The 19,493-nt window shown below is 42.1% G+C and overlaps 2 protein-coding genes across 2 annotated transcripts; both read right to left on the bottom strand.

Moving 5' to 3' along the window:
* Positions 1-543: 543 nt before the first annotated feature.
* On the bottom strand, positions 544-18,132 carry LOC108598279. The gene is given in 10 exon segments (XM_033293644.1): positions 544-1,530; positions 1,533-1,794; positions 1,863-2,298; positions 2,355-2,799; positions 2,862-3,159; positions 3,226-3,456; positions 6,707-6,837; positions 6,908-8,188; positions 8,995-9,396; positions 17,959-18,132. Coding segments are annotated over 9 exon segments (3,885 nt in total). The 5' UTR covers positions 9,158-9,396; positions 17,959-18,132; the 3' UTR covers positions 544-892.
* LOC108600856 (cilia- and flagella-associated protein 157) lies at positions 3,559-5,515 on the bottom strand. The gene has a single exon (XM_017988659.2). It carries the CDS (start codon positions 5,419-5,421, stop codon positions 3,625-3,627), a length of 1,797 nt encoding a protein of 598 aa, XP_017844148.1. The 5' UTR covers positions 5,422-5,515; the 3' UTR covers positions 3,559-3,624.
* Positions 18,133-19,493: the final 1,361 nt, after the last annotated feature.

The following is a 19,493-nucleotide window of genomic DNA, read 5'->3' on the forward strand; positions in this document are numbered from 1 at the left end:
GAAAAAAAGAAAAGTAATTAGGCCTAAACTTATCACAATTCAAAAGCCCAAAAGGAATGTGTGCGATTGTCAAATTTGCTGTGCACTCTATACTTACAAGCAACATAAACAGGATCATCCTATAATTGCTCAAATGAAAAGAGATTTAAAGCGTCAAGAGCTACGTGCATACATTAAACAAATGCAAGTGCTTAAGTCCAACAGTCAAAGATCCATCACTAAAGAGTTTCCATTTGATGTCTGTGCCGCTCTCAAATGTAGTGAAAGTGTTTAAAAACGAAAGCTGTTTCTATTTAAACAACACTAAACTAAATGCGAATCAAAAAGTTTAGTGTTGTTTTTATAGACAACTAAAGTGGAAAATAAACAAATGTTTTGCTTGTATATTGTAGACTCGTTTGGTTTTTATTTTTATGTATATATGTATATAGGCCGAGAACTAGAGGCAAGTAATATTTAATATTTATATGTGCTATGGCTATTTAAATAATTTTGACTAGATTTTGTTAATTGAACATTGAACAAATCACAAAAAGGCCGCAATGAAAAAGTGTCTAACTTAAAATATGCCTAAAATGTACTTAATATAAAACTAAAATGGCAATTAAATTGATTATATACTAAACTGATGAGCCGTGCCGAATTTAATCAACGGGCATACAATATAATTACTGCATGTTCGTTGTCGACATAGCGCGATTTAAAATATATATACACTTTTAAATAGATAATTTTGTTCTCAAATAAGAGCTTGTTTAATCAAAGCATCTTAGACTAAGATTATGACTAATTTTTGCTCATCACTGCCCTGATATATGCATCATCTACCCGTAAAATATACTTACAAATGTGGATTAACGTAAATATGTTTGTTTGTTATATATACAACTATCTATACAGCTGCCTCTCTGGATCTGGTTTGCAGACTCAGCTTATTGCTATCATTCAACAGACTACGACTGGCATCCTGTTGCTTAAGTGTAGCTGCCTCGTAATCACTGCCACTCTCATCTGCAAATTGTATATCGTCGAGCGCCAGAAACTCTTGCAGATCACTCGAGCCCTTCTCTACGAGAGTTTCCTTCTCCACATACGAGCCACTCATGGACTGACTCGAGTCCATATCGTCAGTTAGCTTTGCCGCGCTCACAGCCTGATGCACTGCAGCAATTTCCACAGCGTGCTTGGCACGTAAAGTGCCACTGCCTGCAGCAGAGTCATTGGTATTCAAGGATTGCATGGACTTAAACTGCTGCCTGGCCTGGCGACGCTGCTTGCGTGACATGTAGGGCGTGGGTTGTTTACTGCCAGCTTTGTGGCACTTCTGAATTGTATCGCTGGGCGAGGTTGGCTTGGATTGTGGTAGTGAACTCTCCTCGGAGCTGGGCGTGTTGTCGGCAGTGTTTGTTTTGCTGTTGGCGCACAAGTAGTGCCCATAAGTGGACATTTCAATTTCCTCGTACAGCGGTTGGCGTTCATCTGGCACAGGCCGTGGGTGTGGCGTGGGCTCAGGTTGTTTGTCCTCATCCCACGCTCGGCAGTTTCTTCAAATGGCGGTATCCAAATGCAATAGGCCGGATCCATGCCCAAATAGGAGCCTGGTGCCGCGCCTGCATTGGTTACATTATAATCATAGTAGTCCAGCTCTAACTCTTCCTGATTGCCCAGCGAAAACTCAGAACCGGGTCGTGTCAACAGCTTCTTGCGGTTCTGTTGATCCTTTGACTCCTTGGCATTGCTGGTAGTGCGTATGGTGGCAGTGCTCACCACACTTGCTGCAGGCGAGTAACACCCCTGCAATTGAAAAATAAAATAAAAATAAAATGAGGTGCAAGTTCAACTGAAGATGGGCAACAACGCACATTGGTTAGAGAAGCGCTTACACTACGTGATTGCAGGCGTTCCAGGCAGAGCGAGCCGGAGCCCAGTGAGCTGGCATCACGCAAGCTCTCGTCCAGTCGTGAGCTGAGCAACTTGAGCGTAACTGCATCATAACGATCCGAGTACTTGCTCATACGTTTGCTATTCAGCGGTGGACTATTGCACAACGAACTCATGCCAGATGATATGATTGACTCGGTATCCCTAGCGCTATCCTTGCTGCTGTGTGGCTCGCCAGGCTCAAGCTTGCTGACAGTTGTCTGCTCATCACCTATGCGCTGCAGCTCTGCCTCGCCGGATGAAGGCGAACCCACTGGACTGAGACTCTCTGCGCCAGGAGAAAGTGAATTCATCGAAGCGTGTTCATTGCGTAGCGTCAGCATGGAGCCAGTGCTGTTGCGATTAGGTTCTGCCTCACTGCAAGTAAAATTGACTAGATTAAGCAGCAGGCAGAGTTAATTAAGGGCGCTTACCCTTTAGCCAAAGGCTCATGCTCAAACTGCGTCTCCTGCGCCACATGCTCCACATCGGCGCTCTCACGTAAAATGGAGTGCCGCAGTTTATGCTTGGGTCGCATTTTGACTAGATAAATCACCTCGGAGAGCAGTGTGGTGGTGGAGATGGCACGCGAGGGTGGATCATGCAATGAACTCAACGATTCCCGCGGCGTATGCAGATGCGAGCCTTCGTCCTGCTGGCGCGCCACAGCCAAATGATATTTGCGATAACGCACCACATACTGCGCACCCAAGAGAGCGCTTATCAGTATGATAATGGTGGCAAAGACCATGGCACTGAGATGCACCAATGTAAAGCGCATGCGACTCAGCGGCTTCTTCTGTGAACTGCTGCTGCGACTCTTGACAGAGAGACGCGTGGATGCGAGCACAGTGTTTGGGCTGCTCACATTTCTGGCGGCTGAAATTGCAATCAGACTGTTAGCTAAGCTGGAAAGAGCTTGTGGGTGAGCTGCCACTTACCAAATTGCCTACCATTGGCCATGAATCCGCCAGTACAGGCAGCCGCATCAAAGCCAGCTGTTGAGTTGCCGTCGCCTGAGTAAAACTCCACCAAAAGCTGTGCGCCACTGGAGTCAACAGTAATCGGCAAGCCCATGTGCATGGCATCCTCGGCACCGCTGCGTCTTTGGCCATCACCAGTTAGCTCCACCAATAGCGTGGAGGAAAGCGAGGCGCCATCACGCACCTTGATGTACTGTAAAGAGCAAGGCAGACGCAGAAAACTCAGCTGCAGCGATATAGTTTCCTCGCCATCAATCTGTTGAACAGAGCAATTTAATTTATAGCCATGGATTAGTCTTAAGCTGCATGGATTAGTCTTTACCTGTACAAGCCAAAAGGAGCGTCCTGGGCAGCTTTGTGTGGCACCTGCAATGATGCGCTTAGGCTTGGAGACGCCCACATGAACGATGCAGCCGCAACGGCAGCCTGGTCCAATTTCCTGTGTAACCTCAGTCACATTAGATTTGGATAGAGCGTTGCCACTCGTTTCATAAATGCAGTCCCAGGTGTCTGTAATGCTTTTGTTGCATTTCTCCGTCTGCACCGAAGGACCCTGGAAAATAAAAAGAAATTCAATCAAATATATTTATGCTCAAAAAATTATATTTAATATAAATGCAGCTATAGTTGAAACTCATTAGTTTATGCTGCAATAATTCATAATTTATTTAAGCTAATTTACAGCTATACTTTTTAACAAATATATACATTTTGCATTGTTTTAATAGAACAAATTAATCTCAAACTCATCCTCTTCATCCTCCATTTCAATCTCGCCTGTCATCTCTGTTCCCATGTCTGTTAAGCTCTGCAAGGACCTGCCCTCCGCCTCCTTGGCCTCCTTGGTTTCCTCAACGACAGGCTTAGCCAGCGGCAGTGTTGCTGGTGGTGCTACGCTGCCTTCGCTGCTAACTTTCTTAACGGACACAGAGCTGCTGGAGCCTTCGGGTTCTTCGAGTGGCTCCTCCTCTACCTCGATGATGTCATCTTCGCGTGAGCTGGACACGTACAAGGTAGTGCCAAATTCCACATCAATTATGGAAATATGATCATCGACGCGCTGATCTGCTTCAGCCTTGACTTGACCCTTCAGCAGACAGTCAGGCAGCGTCATCTTAAGCTGGGACAGCTGATCGACCACCTCAGTTTGGAATATATCACAGACATTGGCCCTGGGCTTGTGCTGCATGAAGCCCATTTTGCCAGGCGTGTACAGCGAGGAGGTAACTGTGCCAATGGTCTCCATGGACGGCGTCTTGGGCAGCTCAGCTGAGTGCGAGCTGACGATGTTCATCAGCTGCGACAGCAGATCAGTGCGTGCCATTTTAGCCATGGAAATGGCCTCATCGCGCACCTCCTGTATAACTGCAGGCCCATCCACTTGAGCCTCCTCCAGTCGCTCCGGGAACAGTTTCATACTCTGCTGCGCCACAATGGCGTCTCGCACAGTGACCTTGATCTCTTGTATGATGCCACGCAGGCGCAGTATTTCACCCTCGTGCAGCTCATGCATGCCCTCCAGGCGTCGCGTCTCCAGCATCATATTCTCAATGCGTCGGCAGAGCGAGCGTATTTTGCCCGCAGCATCCTTCTTCTTGACATCCTCGAACTCTTCCACGCCACACTGTTCCTCATAGGCGCGTTTATATTGCAGTGCCTCGATATACTTGGTCTTGAGCTTCTCGTAGTTGTTGGTCAGCCCCTCGATGATCTTGATCTTATTGATGGAGTTGCGCACCAGCTCGTTTTTGATTTCGTCCAGCGCATTATACTGCTCCATAATCTCCTTGTGTTTCTCCTTCTGGTTGTTGTACTGTAGCTGCAGCTTGATCTGCGACATCACCAGCAGATCAATCTCCTTCTGCAGCGCTATATTCTCGCGTATGAGCCGACGCGTGTAGCCAGCGTTGCGTATCTCGCTGGAGCGCGTAAAGTCCTCGGAGACTTGCAGCAGCTTGGCCTCGACTTCTTTCTTGAGCGCATCCTTCTCCACAACTGCTGCCTGCTCCATGTTGTAAAGCGCTTCCTTATGCTCCTTTTCTTTCTCCTTGCTATCCATTTCCTGGTCATCAAACTTGGCCAGCAGCATATCGCGCTGTATGCGAAACTCATCCAGCGAATTGAGCTTGCCATTGAGCAGCTTTATCTCAGATGTCAGCTGATCGTGCATGGCTTTATATTTGCCTTCTAGATCTGCAATCTTCTCTTGCGCCTCGCGATTCTCCTCATCGCGCACCTTGGATATCTCTACCAGGCGATCCTCTAGCTCTGTTATGGTATTATTGCGCTCACCCAGCGTGCGCTCCAGGTGCGCTGCCACATCCGTGCGATCATGATCCACCTCCTGCAATTTTGTAGTCAGCACCACATTTGACTCATCCAAGCTGGCCAAATGGGCACGTAGGCGTGATAGCTTTTGATTCAAATCCGTTATTGTCAGCTCGTAAAAGGTGCGATCCACTTGCGTTAGCTTATTGGGATCCTCCTTTTTAGGCTTCGACTTGCGCTTTGGCGGCATTTTGCCTAATTTCTAAACTATATACTCGCTAGCAATATAATTTTGACTTAGTATTTGTTTATGTGAACTGTTTGTACTGCCTGCTGGGAAATTCCTATAAATAACAAGCCGAATATTTATACTGTAGTCAAGGCAACAAGCTTAAAGCTTTCCCTTAACAAACGCTAAATTTAAGCTTGAAATATAAAACAAAAATGGAAGCAATAATATTTGTAGCAGCTTGCCCTGCAATTGTTGCATATTTCGCTTTTGTCTGCAGGTGTTGTTATCGCTTCATGTGGATGCCGGAAGTTTTTTGGATAATGAAGTGCAGTTCTTAGCAACAATAACAAAAGATAGTGCACGGCGCTTGATTGTGAAAGCAGCAGGAAATGTAAATGTTGGTATAAATACAAAGGTAAAAGTATCTGTGTATAGCAGAATTTCAGCAGAATTTTGTGGGTGCTTCAGCTGAAGCGCAAGCAAACAAGACAAGAGTTTAAGTTGAAGAGTTGAGTTGCAAAAGTTTTTAAATACTTTGTTAACTCGAACAAATCTACATAAAGATTTTAAGCTTAAATGCGCATAATTGTTGAACTTTCACTGTTGAACTTAGTACAGTTGCTTAAATTATGCCTTGGCGAATAAAAATTGCATAAATTTGGTAAATATTTTATATAAACAACTTGCAACTATTTGCATTTAATTCAATGCTAAAATGTGGCATGTGCCTGCAACAAATGAGGCGGAACCGAGACAGACTAGGAGCTGAAGTGGGTAAGAGTGTAGGCATGTTTCCTGTCGTTTGTTGGCAACGTTGTAAATATGCGCCGCAATCTGGAGCAAGTGTCGCTATGTTGCAACAACAACAACAATCTGTCAGACTGGCAGAGACACAAAACATGGCTGCTGCCGCCGCCGCCAGCCATATCCTCCACATATATATATGTATACATTTTTATATATATTTTTTCGTTGTCTGCATGCAATGAAACATGACTAAACTGGTGCGCATACTACTGTCGCACACTGTTATTTATAAAGCGAGTTAAAAGCAAAAGTTGTTCAGCGAAAGTTTTGGCACGTACTAAGCGTAACTAGTTCGAACAAGGTGCAACTTAAATATATGTTTAAGTGACTATACACAGCGAAAAAATCTCTAAATTCTATTATAAATATAACGTATACGTAATATTTGTTTATAAAGTATAGCATTGTTATAAGTAAAATTATTAAATGTTATCAATTATTTAACTTTGTTGCTTTTGTTTTTTTTTTTGAGTGTAACGCTTTCGTGTGTATTTACCTCACAGAACTTGGCACCATAACGCGGGGGCGGAGAGTCACAGAAGCGATAACGATTGCGTGTGCCACCAAGGCAATTTGTTGAACAGGGCGTCCACTCGCTCCAGGCACCCCAGCCGCCAGTGTCGGCATCTGTGCGAGGAATAAAAGCGGATTAAACATAAATTCAAAGACAAATAAACCGAAAGACCAAGAGACTCACCACTCACTGGCAGCGTGGGCACACAGTCCATACGCACATCCGCCACAGCGCCGGAAATGGCCTGGCTAACGTAGACGAAGCAATACTCTACGTACTTCTCAGAGAACAGGTCGCAGTTGAAGTACAGTGAATGCTGGCTCTTGACGACACGCTGCTCGGCGACATAGTGCAGCGAGGTGGGCGGCTTAAGTGAGGCGACATCTGCACGCAGCTTGGCATAGAGACGCACGCGATCGCCTTGCTCCAAGATGCAGCCAGGATACTCGTAGAGCACGCCCACACCAGTGTGTGGATCGCAGGGAAAAATGCTGCGCGCATAGACATTGAACACAAACTCATCGCTCCAGTCCACGCTGAGCAGACGTCGCGTGCTGGGCACATTCAGGCTGGTGGCCATGGGGCGCAGCTGCACGGCATAATTGCCCGCCAGACCAAACAACTCGCAGCCCAGCAGCACAGTCTTGTGCTTGGGATAGCCATGAACTTGCTCGGCAAACAGCACGCTCGACCTAGACACATTGCTCAGGCTGTGCGCACAACTGCGCTCCTTGCCGCAGTAGACCAACTCCAGCCAAAAGTCGGGCAACTCTACAGGCGCTGCGCCATGCTGTGCACGCTCACAATTGACTTCCGGAAAGCGCAGCGTCACCTTCACCGGTTCGCGCGGATATGTGCGTAGTGTGACAGGACTAACCAACATCTCGGCGCTGGGCCATCGCACATCCAGCGTCTGCAGCAGTCGCTCATCCAGCGCTGGCATCAGTGTAGTGGTCGTTGAGGGCTCGCTGCGATTAAGCGTGGTGGTCTTTAGGTTGCGCACCAGCTGCATCTCGTAGAGACCGCCCAGCACAAAAGTCTGGCAGGGCACAGTGATCTGCGTGACGTTCAGGCGCGGATCCGGAAACACAGGTATGTTCTGCACAATCTCCTTGCGTCGGCGCTGCAACAGCACCTGACTGCTGCTGTTGTTGTTGTTGTTGTTGCTAATGTTGTTGTTGCTGGTTGGTGGCAACAGCTCGCTCTCATTAATGATTTTGCTAATGACTAAAGTGCTCATTATGGTGTTCACCAAACCATTTGCCGTTGCGGCTGGTGTAGCTGGGGGCGTGCCAGCGCTCAAGTGGGCGGTAAGATTGTGATTTTGTGCTGTCTGTGTGACATTTGAGGCCGGCTCGTCGTCGTCGCCACCGCTGAATTGTATCTGCACATGCAGGTCGCCGCTGAGTGCAGTGAATGTGCTCGGGGACATCAGTCGACCCCTTCGAACCGCCAGCACGTGACCTTTTGTACGAATCGAGTCACAACAGAGGCCACAAAACGAACGAATTAATCACCACATGCAAGCAAAATAAAGAGTGGAGTGTGAGAGAGCGAAAGAGTAGAGCGAAAACACAGATAAGAATTATGCACAAGCCTTTGTAATTTATTTCTTATTGTCTGACAGCAACCATAGTAGCTGACGCCCCCGCCCATGTACGCCCCTTTTTTTCTTTCTCTTGTTGTGCTTAAGTGCTTACAGCCGGCATATGCTAAAATCCTGTACAAATACAATCCAGCACAATGGAAGCATTTAGAGCCCGCGCGCCAAAGCCGTCTTCATTACCTATGCAAATTTCCCCTGGGATGAATCGCACCTAGCAAAGTCATTTGACAATAAATTGAGGCTCTTATGATAAATGGCATTTGGGCCTAGGAAATTGAGGCAGGATATGTTATCTACATTCTGCAAATTGTGGAATTACAAGCGGATATAGACCATGCTTAAGTATAACTTGTGCACTTCAAAAAAATTATGTATAAAATTACATTTTATGTTTGTAAATCCCACATAAACATTACTCCCACTAACAGTCTTATCTCATGCGCTTAAGCACTCAACTGAGGAACTATTAATTCCTTGGCAAGTGGTTCAAGCGGCAAATAAACTAAATTACAGAACAAAAGCGAAAGCAAAAGTGAAATAAAAACGGCAAAGCACATAAACAAAATACAGACGACAAAAGGCAGACAGTGAGCCATTTATAGTGTGGTGTTTGTGTGTCTATCTGCCACTGAGACTCTGACTGGAGACTGCGACTGTCACTCACTTGTGCAGCAGCTGAGCAGCAGCAACATTATTGATGATATCATAATCTGCCACTTGACTGCTGATTTGAGGCCTGATGCTGATGCTGACGCTGACGTGCCAACTGTCTTCTTCCGTTTACGATTCGTTGCCATTTTCCTTCTCGTGCGCTTCCTTCTAGCCATGGCTCGCTGTTGTTGTTGTCTCTATCGCTTGGGTAAGTAACGTTCGCGGCAGTGGCAAGGGATGGGAATTGTGCCGTTATTATTATTGTGGCAAGCTGTGCAGCCTCTTACCATGCCACCATGCCACGTACAAAGTCAGTAACTCAATGTGGTTAACAGAAGAATTGTGTTTTTGGCGTCTTGACCGCTCCGAACTTGTCCATTTGAAATTAATGCGAATGCTATTTGCAACCACATTGCTGAAAATAAACGAAAATAACGAAAATTGTACAATAGAAAGCAACAGACGCCATAAATTGACGGCAAAAAGTCGTATTAAGCCGATTAATTCAACGTATATCAAATGAATAATATTGGGCAAACTAATGTTTATTTGCACTTTGATATTTTGCTTCAATCTCTTTGTACTGTTTACATTTGCTTTGCTTTTGCTTGGTGAGCAATTTTATGGCAGCACTAAATGCAAATATTTATGTCTAGACTTGCAGCTTTTCTACATTTTACGAGCTTACAAATACCCATTGTAAGGCTTTCTTTGTGTGCTTTTCAGCCTCAAGGAATATCAATGAGATTCCACTTAAAGCCTAAATACATATTCACTTTCACGTTCATTTACTTTAGTTAAAATATTAAAAAAATTCGCTTTCATGTTTAGTTATCTACCAGTAAATATTAAGTAAATTCATTTTCATGTTTAGTTATTTAGCTTTAACTATACTAATAGCTTCAGCTTCTAAAAAAAACTTTTATGCATTTCAGGAAAATCTAAAACGCAGCACAAACCCTGTTTTTGTCAAACTATTCTATAAATCTAGAATAATGCAAAGATTATTCTCTTTGTATTAAGTTATTTTTTAATTTATTACCATCATGTACCTAACCACGTAGCTTTAGTGCATTGAACAGAATTGTGCCTAATCACGTATTTTTTTGCTAAGCCAGAAGGCAGCCTACCTCTCATGCTCAGGCTCCTACATACATGTACATCTGTATATTGCAGTCAAAACTAATGTCACACACCCATCTCACGATGCATACTGAGCTCTCTCTTAGCAACAAAGCAGCAACGCTCTCGTTCAGCCGCAGTAGCACACAGTGAAGAGCGATTAAACGATCTACAAACGAAAGACACGAGCAACGAACTAGAATATGAGCGAGGCGCAGGTAAGCCCTTAAGCGAGGCCACTTACAGGTCAGTCGTCTATGGACTGTTGGTGTCTAAACAAGCAGTGAACTAGTGCCAGAGTAATAATAAAAACTAATTCGAATGTATTTATTTATAATCATCAATAGGTTGACTAAGTTAGTCTATAACATATGATCGTTATGATCTCGTTAGCAAATGACATAAATTAAATAAAATGCAACTCCAAACATAATTTTACTTTTGCGATTAATAATGCTTTTCAGATTATTCTGCCCTATTGTTCTTAATATGCCTTGAGCACGTTTTTAATTTATGCTCAATAGAAAAATTAATAATAGGAAATAAGTACAAAGACCTTTGATATAAAATGGTTACGAATTTGTGATATGCCACAGGAATTTGAGTGGTGAGATGAAATAGCATAAATTCAGTGTGACTATCTTAAGTGTACAGATCTTTTACTATTCTCAGATGCCTGCGAGTCCAAATGTGCTCTTGACCAAATTGCCACCAACAATAACATATTCACATAAAGGCATAAACACAACAGACGTGAGTAGTTTATTTATATGACGTAATGGTTTATTAGCAAAATTGTCTGTCATTTTGCAGTTTCCGTTCATTAATTTCAATCGCGTGCGTATGTTCATTTTCTCAACACTCCACTTTCATTTTTATTTTCGATTTCAGCTTCAATTCTAGGCGCCAGTCATTGCTGCGAGCGTTCTAATTACTATTGCTGACCACCTAATGGGAATTGGTCCATTGAGCCACACGTGCCACAGGGTGATTTTTCAAAAAAAAGGCAATATGTATGCATAAAAGTATCTTTAGGGGGATGGTAATAACAATGTTGCTTTAATACACAAGGCGTGTTGAAAGCGCTGGTAAATTTAAAGAAAACATTTGCAGGCTTATAATAACTGCTCAGTAAAGATATTAAACGTAATTTATGAGGACTTATAAATTTCGGTAAGTTGTGGGCGTAAGCTGCGTATGAGCGATAAAAGAAAGTAATATCAAGTAAGCTGTTTTATGATTTAATTAAAAAAACGTTGCTTAAAGCGAGCTTCTTAACTACTCCTGGCATATGTGAATATTGTTTATCAAGTACTTTTCGCTAATCGCCCAACAGAACAAGTTTCAAATTGCTATCAGCATAAACCAATTAAATGGCCGCCATATCAGATTGCACGGCAAATGAAGTTGGGCATACTACAACCGGCTAAACATGTATGCATGTATGTGTTTGTGTGTGTGTAATTGTGTGAGTGCAAATTTTCATTCAATAGTACATTTTACACTGGCAATCTTATAATCTGTTTCAGGCAAGCGCCGCTCCCTTTGCCCGCAACACCACTCGAGGTCATCATCATAAATATCGACAGTGCGTAAATCTGCCTTTAATGTTCCACATTGGTGGGGGGTCTGCAAAAACTATTAACTGCACTGTTGTGGCACACTGTGGTCCACTGGTCTAGTGGCATCCTGTAGCCCTAATTCAAATCGTGGAAAAGCCCAAAAATTGTCGCAGCATGGAAAATCAAAGCGAACGCGATTGCAAATTGCAAATTCTGCTGGTGCCATACAAACCGCCCCCCAACCCCACACACACACACCCCCTTTGGCTATGTTGGCCTTCAGCGTTGGCTGTCGTGCTTTTTGTCTACGAGGGCAGTTTGATAGCCAAAGTGTCAATGGCCCCGTGTTATTGCTATTGCTGTTGGCCAGTAACTGCGCCCTGCTTGCCCTTCGACTTTATTATGCTTGCTACCTTCGAGTTTTGTACTGAGAGCATTTGCAGCCTTTTCAGCGGGGGTGACTTTTTTCCAAGTGCTGAAATGCGGACACACACACACACACACACATACACACAAACACACACAATACAAAAATGGAAAAACGCTGCTTTCGAACAATTTTCAACATTGTAAAAGTTTTTGCGCCTTGGCTGTATGCTAAAACTTGAGCTAAACTCACACACACACACTGCGTATTAATATGTGGGCAACCCTTTCATTTTTCATTGAAAATAAATACATTATTTTAGCAAAGGCTTACGGTAATTTAGTTGCGGCATTATGTCATCAATGTGGGCGCATAAATAATGTTGCTCAATTTGCAAAAAAGACAAATCCTTTTAAAGTCCTTGCTCATTTGAAAATAATTTCACTCTGTGAGTAAAGTAAATATTTTAGTTTCAACGAACTTTGCTAAAGGACTTGGTTAAATTTACTTTGCCAAGAATTTACAAAAGCAAAAGACAAAGTTCTTAGCAGCCAACATTGCTCTTTGTCAGTTTTTATATCCATAGTACTTATGCATGTGTCATTAAACAGCCAACTGTCTGTCTTTGCCACTTTATGTTGCGCTCGCTATTTGTATTTTGCTATTTTTGTTTGCTGCATAGCCTTCAACTACTTGCTGCAGCAAAGCCAAGAGTAATAGGGCCAAGTGGCGCTTCGCATCATCTAGCTAAAGCAGCGCTTGGCCTCAAATATAAACGCTTTAACGACAGCTGAGCTTAGCTTAAATATTGCGCATACGCATTGTGCCGCTTAAAGCATTTTTCGACTTAATTACGTGAAAGCTTTTAGCGCTTAATTTGACATAAATTTAAGAGCTCAGTGCCACTGTGGTGTTGTGTGGGCTGGCAATGAACTCCATTTGCATGTTAAGCCAATTTTTTATTGCATTTCCCTTGTGCTGGCAGCGCGTTTAATTAAATTGACATTTATTTTAAAGTAGCGCCGGATTGACGTGCAGTCACTTGCAACGCGAAAAGCGAGTGCCACACAAATTATCGGCAAATTATGAGCCAGACGTGAACATACACATTTTCCACAACAGCAGCCATGACAGCCACAGCGACTAGCGTGCTTGTTGCAATTGCCATGGATGTTGCAACTTGCAACTGCTGCTGCTGCTGCTGCTGCTGCTACTTCTTCTTCTTCCTGCTGAGTTGTTGTTGCCTGCACTTGCAATATGAGGTGCGAGTGCAAAACTCCTTCAATGCTGACGTCAACTGAATGTCGACAACTAAGTACTTCCGCTGCTTAGTTATAGCATCGCACCCACTCACACACACACAAACAAAACACTCACACACGCATATGGCTGCCTTATCAAAACTAACTAAGAGAGCTTTCGTGTAAATAGCAAGAATATTAAAATAGCTATGGGACTGTAATGCAGCCATGCACAGCTTTTCGAGTTCAGCGTATTAACTTGGCCGACACATTTTTCCGCTTTCCACTTTACGTCAGGACTTTGGCTTAGACGTGCAAGTCCAGGTGAGTGCGCAGACAGCTACGGGGGTGGCTGCCATATGGAAATACATAAATAAATAAATAAAAAAAATATAAAAACACAAGCAACAAATGCGCACATGCACAATGCACACACACACACAAACAAAAAGAGTCCAGACAAGCTGCCTGGAGCGAATGCTTGGATTGCATGCTAGCTAGCGTTGAAAGCAGTCGGCTGGTTCATTCAGTTGCACGGGCGCATAAGCAAAGGTGGTTCGGGATGTTAGTGCTCCTAAGGCCATATCGCACTCAGGCTTTATGCGTTTTCCGCTCAACTACTCAATATTTGAGCTATGCTAGCTGGAGAAGCCTTTTGTAGTTAACTTTGAGTCAATTGCAGTGGCGTCTTCAGCAGGGGTGCGTGAACCGATCAATAAGTTAATGGAAAGCTTTACAGCAAGCAATTCAAAATTACTTCGATTTTAAAGCTATTTTGTTATTTAAGCCCTGAAGTTTGTTTTACTGACAACGCCACTGGCTTAAATTCAATTTACGATTGAAAAGGCAGCTACAACAAGTGAGTCGTAACTAGCCCATAAACCAAGACACTCCAAACAGCAGCAACAATTTCTTGGAGCACCACTCACCTTAGCACACACCCACACACACACACACACACTTGTGCGTAAATTTGAACGTGGCTTTGGTTTCATTGTGTACTCTCGAGTACTTTCAATTCTCACATCAAGATTTCTCAGCCACGTTGTCAATTGCTATTAGACAGAGCTCGGAGCTGATGTGTGAGCCAAAATGTGGTTGTGGTTTAACTAGTCAATGCCTAATGCCATATAATTAAGTGCAACTAGCTGCTGGCAGCTTAGAACTTCTCATTGCTGCTGCTTTTGCCAAAACGAAATGAATTTCGAAATTATTTCTCTCGCCTCGAGCACTAAGTGTATTGCAATCGATTTTTGAGATTAATATAACTGTCATTTTTTAATGGCAGTGGGTGCAAAAAGAAAAAAATCTCCCCCTTTTGTTAAACCGCGTTGGGGATGAAGCTGCAGCTACGCACAAAGTAGGCCAAAGAAAATCACAATGTGGAAAATAAATAGAAAAAAAAAGCAAAACAAGTGCGCTGATTGTTGTGGCTTTAAGCGTGGCAGCATAAAAAGAACCAAAACCGCTTCATAGACACATGTTTGTCTAACAAATCGAAGCGCTTTCACATATATACATACTCCCATACATACATATTTAGATTTATGCAAGTGGGCCGCCCAACTTCATTAGGAGTCATTGACTTGGGGGAGCAGCTGGAGATTTTTGTTGCTGAATAGTCCCTTTTATTTTTTGGGCAGCCGCCATGCTGGCGCCAGAGAATTGATTACTATTAATCGAAAGCATTGACGGACAAAATGGAATCTAAAACATAATTTAATTTACAGTTTATAGCATGAGCTATGATGTCATAAAAAATGTAGCATAAATTGTTTTGTTAACAGCGGCAAGTTTCAAATATTTGATGCGCATTTAATTAAAATTTAAATTCTGTTTGCAAATACAATTACTGCAGCTTAAATGATTATAGGCATCATATTTTCATGTGAAAAATAATATATATAATAGATAATATATTTTTATTGCCGCAATGCTGATTGTTTTATGTACTACGTGGCGTATGTTATACGAGAAGCTGTTGCTGGTATTAAATTTACGTAGCATAACTTTAAGGGCAGTTGAAATTTGTATTTAATAACAACGTTTAGACCTGCCACAAATATGTATATTTAAAGCTATTTAATGAAGTTATTTTACTCAATACAATAGTTTATGATTAAGGCATGTTATGGGGGTGAAAAGTCTATGGCAAAAAATTAATTAATTACTGCACAAGCCCAAGCAGAATGCAAATTACGAACTCAAACAAGCAAAGCCTGCACTTTGACCCATTCACCTATGCAAACACACGTATATAATAATATTTTAAGCACATATTTAAGACGCAAAAAAGCATGCATCCAATTAAATTTATGCTGCCGACAAAATGAATTTTCCAACGCCTTCGCACAGTTCGTGCAAAACTCATGAATAAAATTATGAAATATTGTGACATTGCTTTTAATGATGCGCACACAAAACAAAAAAAGAAACAAAAAAGTGTAATCAGTGACAAATTTATCAGTTTGGCAGGACCTTGGCCAAGTGTTGACACTTTTGCTGTAAAATTTGCTGTGGCTAAATCTAATTTGAATGCGCGCCAGAGAGCCAAAGAGCAACAGCAGCAGCGACAGCAACAAAATCTGACTACAGTATATATCAGGAGTGTAGACGGGTGTGGCTGCTTATCGAATCTAGAGCCGTGCTTGGGTGTGGAGCATGCCTACACGTTCATAAATAAAAAGTCAAGGAGGCAAACAAGTGGAGCGGTGTATGTGGAGATAAAGGTGTGTGACTGCCAGGAAGCTACAACCACTCAACACCAGGCTGACTGGGATTTATGTTTGTTGGCAGCAAAAGTAAATTAAATTTTGTGTGTGTTGTGTTGTATTTTTATCTATTTGTTTTTATTTGAATTTCTGTCGTTTGATAATGAAATATTTTATGCATTTTTATTGCTGTCAAATTTATGGCACACATCTAAATTGGATTTTGGGCTTTCAAGCCAGCCTAGCTATTATTTTGTAAGACGCTTTGTGCCTCAAGTGCTGCCACAATAGTCAATTGCTTTCAGTGTAATGTCAAAAGTTTTGCTTCAGCTTGAAAGTGAAAGTAAACTGAAAACTTATGCAATTAAGCACAAATGCGACATTGACTAGTGCTAGTTGTTGTTGTTGTTGCTACGGAAATGAAAACAAAAATTGCGTGGCTGTTAAATGGTAAAAAAAAATTAGTTTGGCTTTAAGCAAAAGTTAAATTACTTGCGAGTTAAAATTACAATTAAATGCAAGGTACAAAGTGAAGCCTTTGAAAACTAAACTCATGCACAAGCCTGTTATGCGATATGCAAATAGGGGGTACTGTGGGGGCGGGGCGGGGAGAGAGGTATTTACAGAAGCCTTGTGCGGCAAAAGTGAAATTGTTGGCTTAACAAATTACTAATCCAAATGCTGCTTGGATAAGCCAATAGCAAAAGGGGTGCACTCAAGTATAATAAATGTGTGTGCTGAAATGTTAGCTATAATTCCCATATATATAAAGCTCGGCTTGACTTTACCGACAAGATATGCTATCATCGGTGCTTAGTGCTAACGTTGCTTGATTACAAGCATAAAAAGCGCATTATTTTTAATTGAGTCTCTGGATCTCGGCTTAAATCTACAACAAGCTTTGCTCAACATCTTTAGTTGGCACAAATTTAATTAAAGCAAAGTCAACTTTTGCACTTTTGTGTCATGCTAAACTGTCAGCTGACTAGAAAAATATTTTAACTTTGAATAGTTTCTTCATTTCGCTCTCTCTTCGCTTCTACTACCTGCAAGCGTAAGTATGCAAGCTTGCGAGCTTGCTAAAGAATTTTCCTGGACTTTTGTAATAGTTTTTCATTTACTAGCCACTAAAAACTTTTGTCTGCTGCTGTTTTTAAATACTTTGTGCGCTTGTTAGCTGCTATGCCAACATCAGCAGCAGCAGCAACACCAACAACACAGCAACAGGGCATGTGGTTAAAATTTTAAGCGTATTTCGCAAATTTTAATTGGGATTTACTGTCGTTTTTATTGTCCGCCGCGCCAAGCGACTATTATATAGGGAATTGCGCACATTTTCATTTCCTTTCAAATAGCTTTAATACACATGTTTACACCTCTGTGTGATCGCGTGTGTGTTCTGTGTCTGTGTGTTTGAGACATCGCGTGTCATTGTTTCATTATGTGTCTACCTTCTGTTGCATGTGTGTATTTCGTGGTTTTCTTTGACAACCCCCAACTAAAGTCAGCTGCATGCAGCAGAGTGCATTTGTTGTTCAAACAAGGATTCAACCAAAATGGAGTTTATCTTGCCTCACTGTTGCTCAACAAATTGTCGGGCTCTACGCTTTTGTTGCTTCCTTTATGAGGATATTAGCTTTGCTGTATTATTAGATATTGCGGATTACTATTAAGGAAAAGTGTTTTCCTGGCAGAGCAGCTTTATTATTATTTTCCAAGCTTAGTATATATAATTTGTATGTTTTCCTTTTGCTTTATATAGTCAAATATATTTTCCAAACTACTTCTGGTATTTCAACAGCAACTGAACATTATTTTGGTTCTTTTTAAATTGATTATCCCATACCTGTTCCTCTGCTCTGAAAAGCACCCCAAAAATGTTCATGCGATTTTAAAGACACCACCAATAAACAACAATAAAAACGAAAACAGAAACCTCTAACATTTCTACCAAAATGTAGCAAGCCCATTTACCTATTCAAGCCAGCTTAGTATATTGCGTTTAGCTAGTCCAGGTGTACAGCTTAAAGTCTTAGTTTAGCGCAACTAACGTTGTTCACTTGGCAGACACACTCATGCACACATTGTTTGTCTGGGCCGCTCTGTTGACCATAGGATACCATGACAATCTGTAGAGCCTTTGTTCGCAGCTAAAAGCATTTCACATTTCGATTCGAAGAACTCAATTTGCACAAACTTCAAGTGGCGCTTGACCACAATACTGGACACCACTATACAACGAGTTGCACTTGTGTATAAACAATAATTCCCGGCTTTTTCTAGCGCCTAACAACGCTGTGTTCCGGCTGTCTGGTGACTCACAAAAAGACCGACGGTTACGGCTTACGGTTTACGAAAATACGCACAAGCCGTAGAAATTTTGCAGCGATTTCGAGTGGACTTTCACCCACGAGCAGCGTCACATGCAAACTAACGGCCACGCGACTTAAATCTCGCAACCAAAGCACAAACAAACCGACGAGCAATCGACGAAGCCATCCTTCTCGTGCATATCCTGGGCGCGCGGGCGAGTATGATAGTCTGGCCCACCATGCAACAGAGAGCCAGAGCGAAAGAGAACATGTACAAGGTGGTTGTTTTACCAGTTGTGGACTATTATGCGGCGGTGGCGGGCAGCCAGCAACACCCAAAGGGGGTGGTTTTGGGCGTTTGTATGCACATCGCCTGTTGTGAGTTGTAATTCACAAATCGGGATCAGAGAGGGTGGATGGGAGCAGGGGTGGACTGCTGTTAGCATAGACTAGTGCTGAACCCTTCTCATAATGTATTGAGTCTAACCTTACTAACTGTGTTTAGTTAGACAGCGCCTAAGTGATTGATAGTCTGTTGAACACTAGATGCTGGGACTAAAGCTTACACAGATTTTAAAGTATAATAATCAATGATGAGTTTGTTAATAAATATATTAGATAATTAAACCAAATATTTGAAAAATATTTCCTGCAGTTAAAAATGTTTGCAGTTAAAAACTTATCGATAGCTATCGACTAATAATCCGAACATATCGTTGAAATACGTTACTTTTCAATACAATAATTTAAATTTATCAAAATTTGTTTAGATACAATTGCTTATTTTAATAAATGTTTATTTTAAGTGCTATACACTATTAGTGATTGGACTATTATATTTTGTGAAAGCTTGTTGTGCTTAAATTGGAGACAATTAATAAGAAGCCTGTTGGCTTACTTCTGTGTTTTATTTATAATCTGTTATCTTGCAATCAACCAGTTATCAATAACGCATTAGATGCACTATAAATAATAGGCATTATTTACTTCAAATTTGAAGTAGCTATGGTTGTTTATGGGTCAAGTATGTGTGAAGAGTTTTTCGGGTATTAAGAGAACTGCCGTTTACTATAATTTGATTACATAGTAAGTAGTTGAAAGTCTAGTATGCATACAGGTGTATGTATGTCTGAGCGATCAGCATGGCGTAGGTGTGCAAAGAGAGGCGTGCGGTTCACCATAAAGCCGCGAAATTGA

Source organism: Drosophila busckii, chromosome 3L, assembly GCF_011750605.1.
Source record: "Drosophila busckii strain San Diego stock center, stock number 13000-0081.31 chromosome 3L, ASM1175060v1, whole genome shotgun sequence".
Taxonomy (NCBI): Eukaryota; Metazoa; Arthropoda; class Insecta; order Diptera; family Drosophilidae; genus Drosophila; species Drosophila busckii.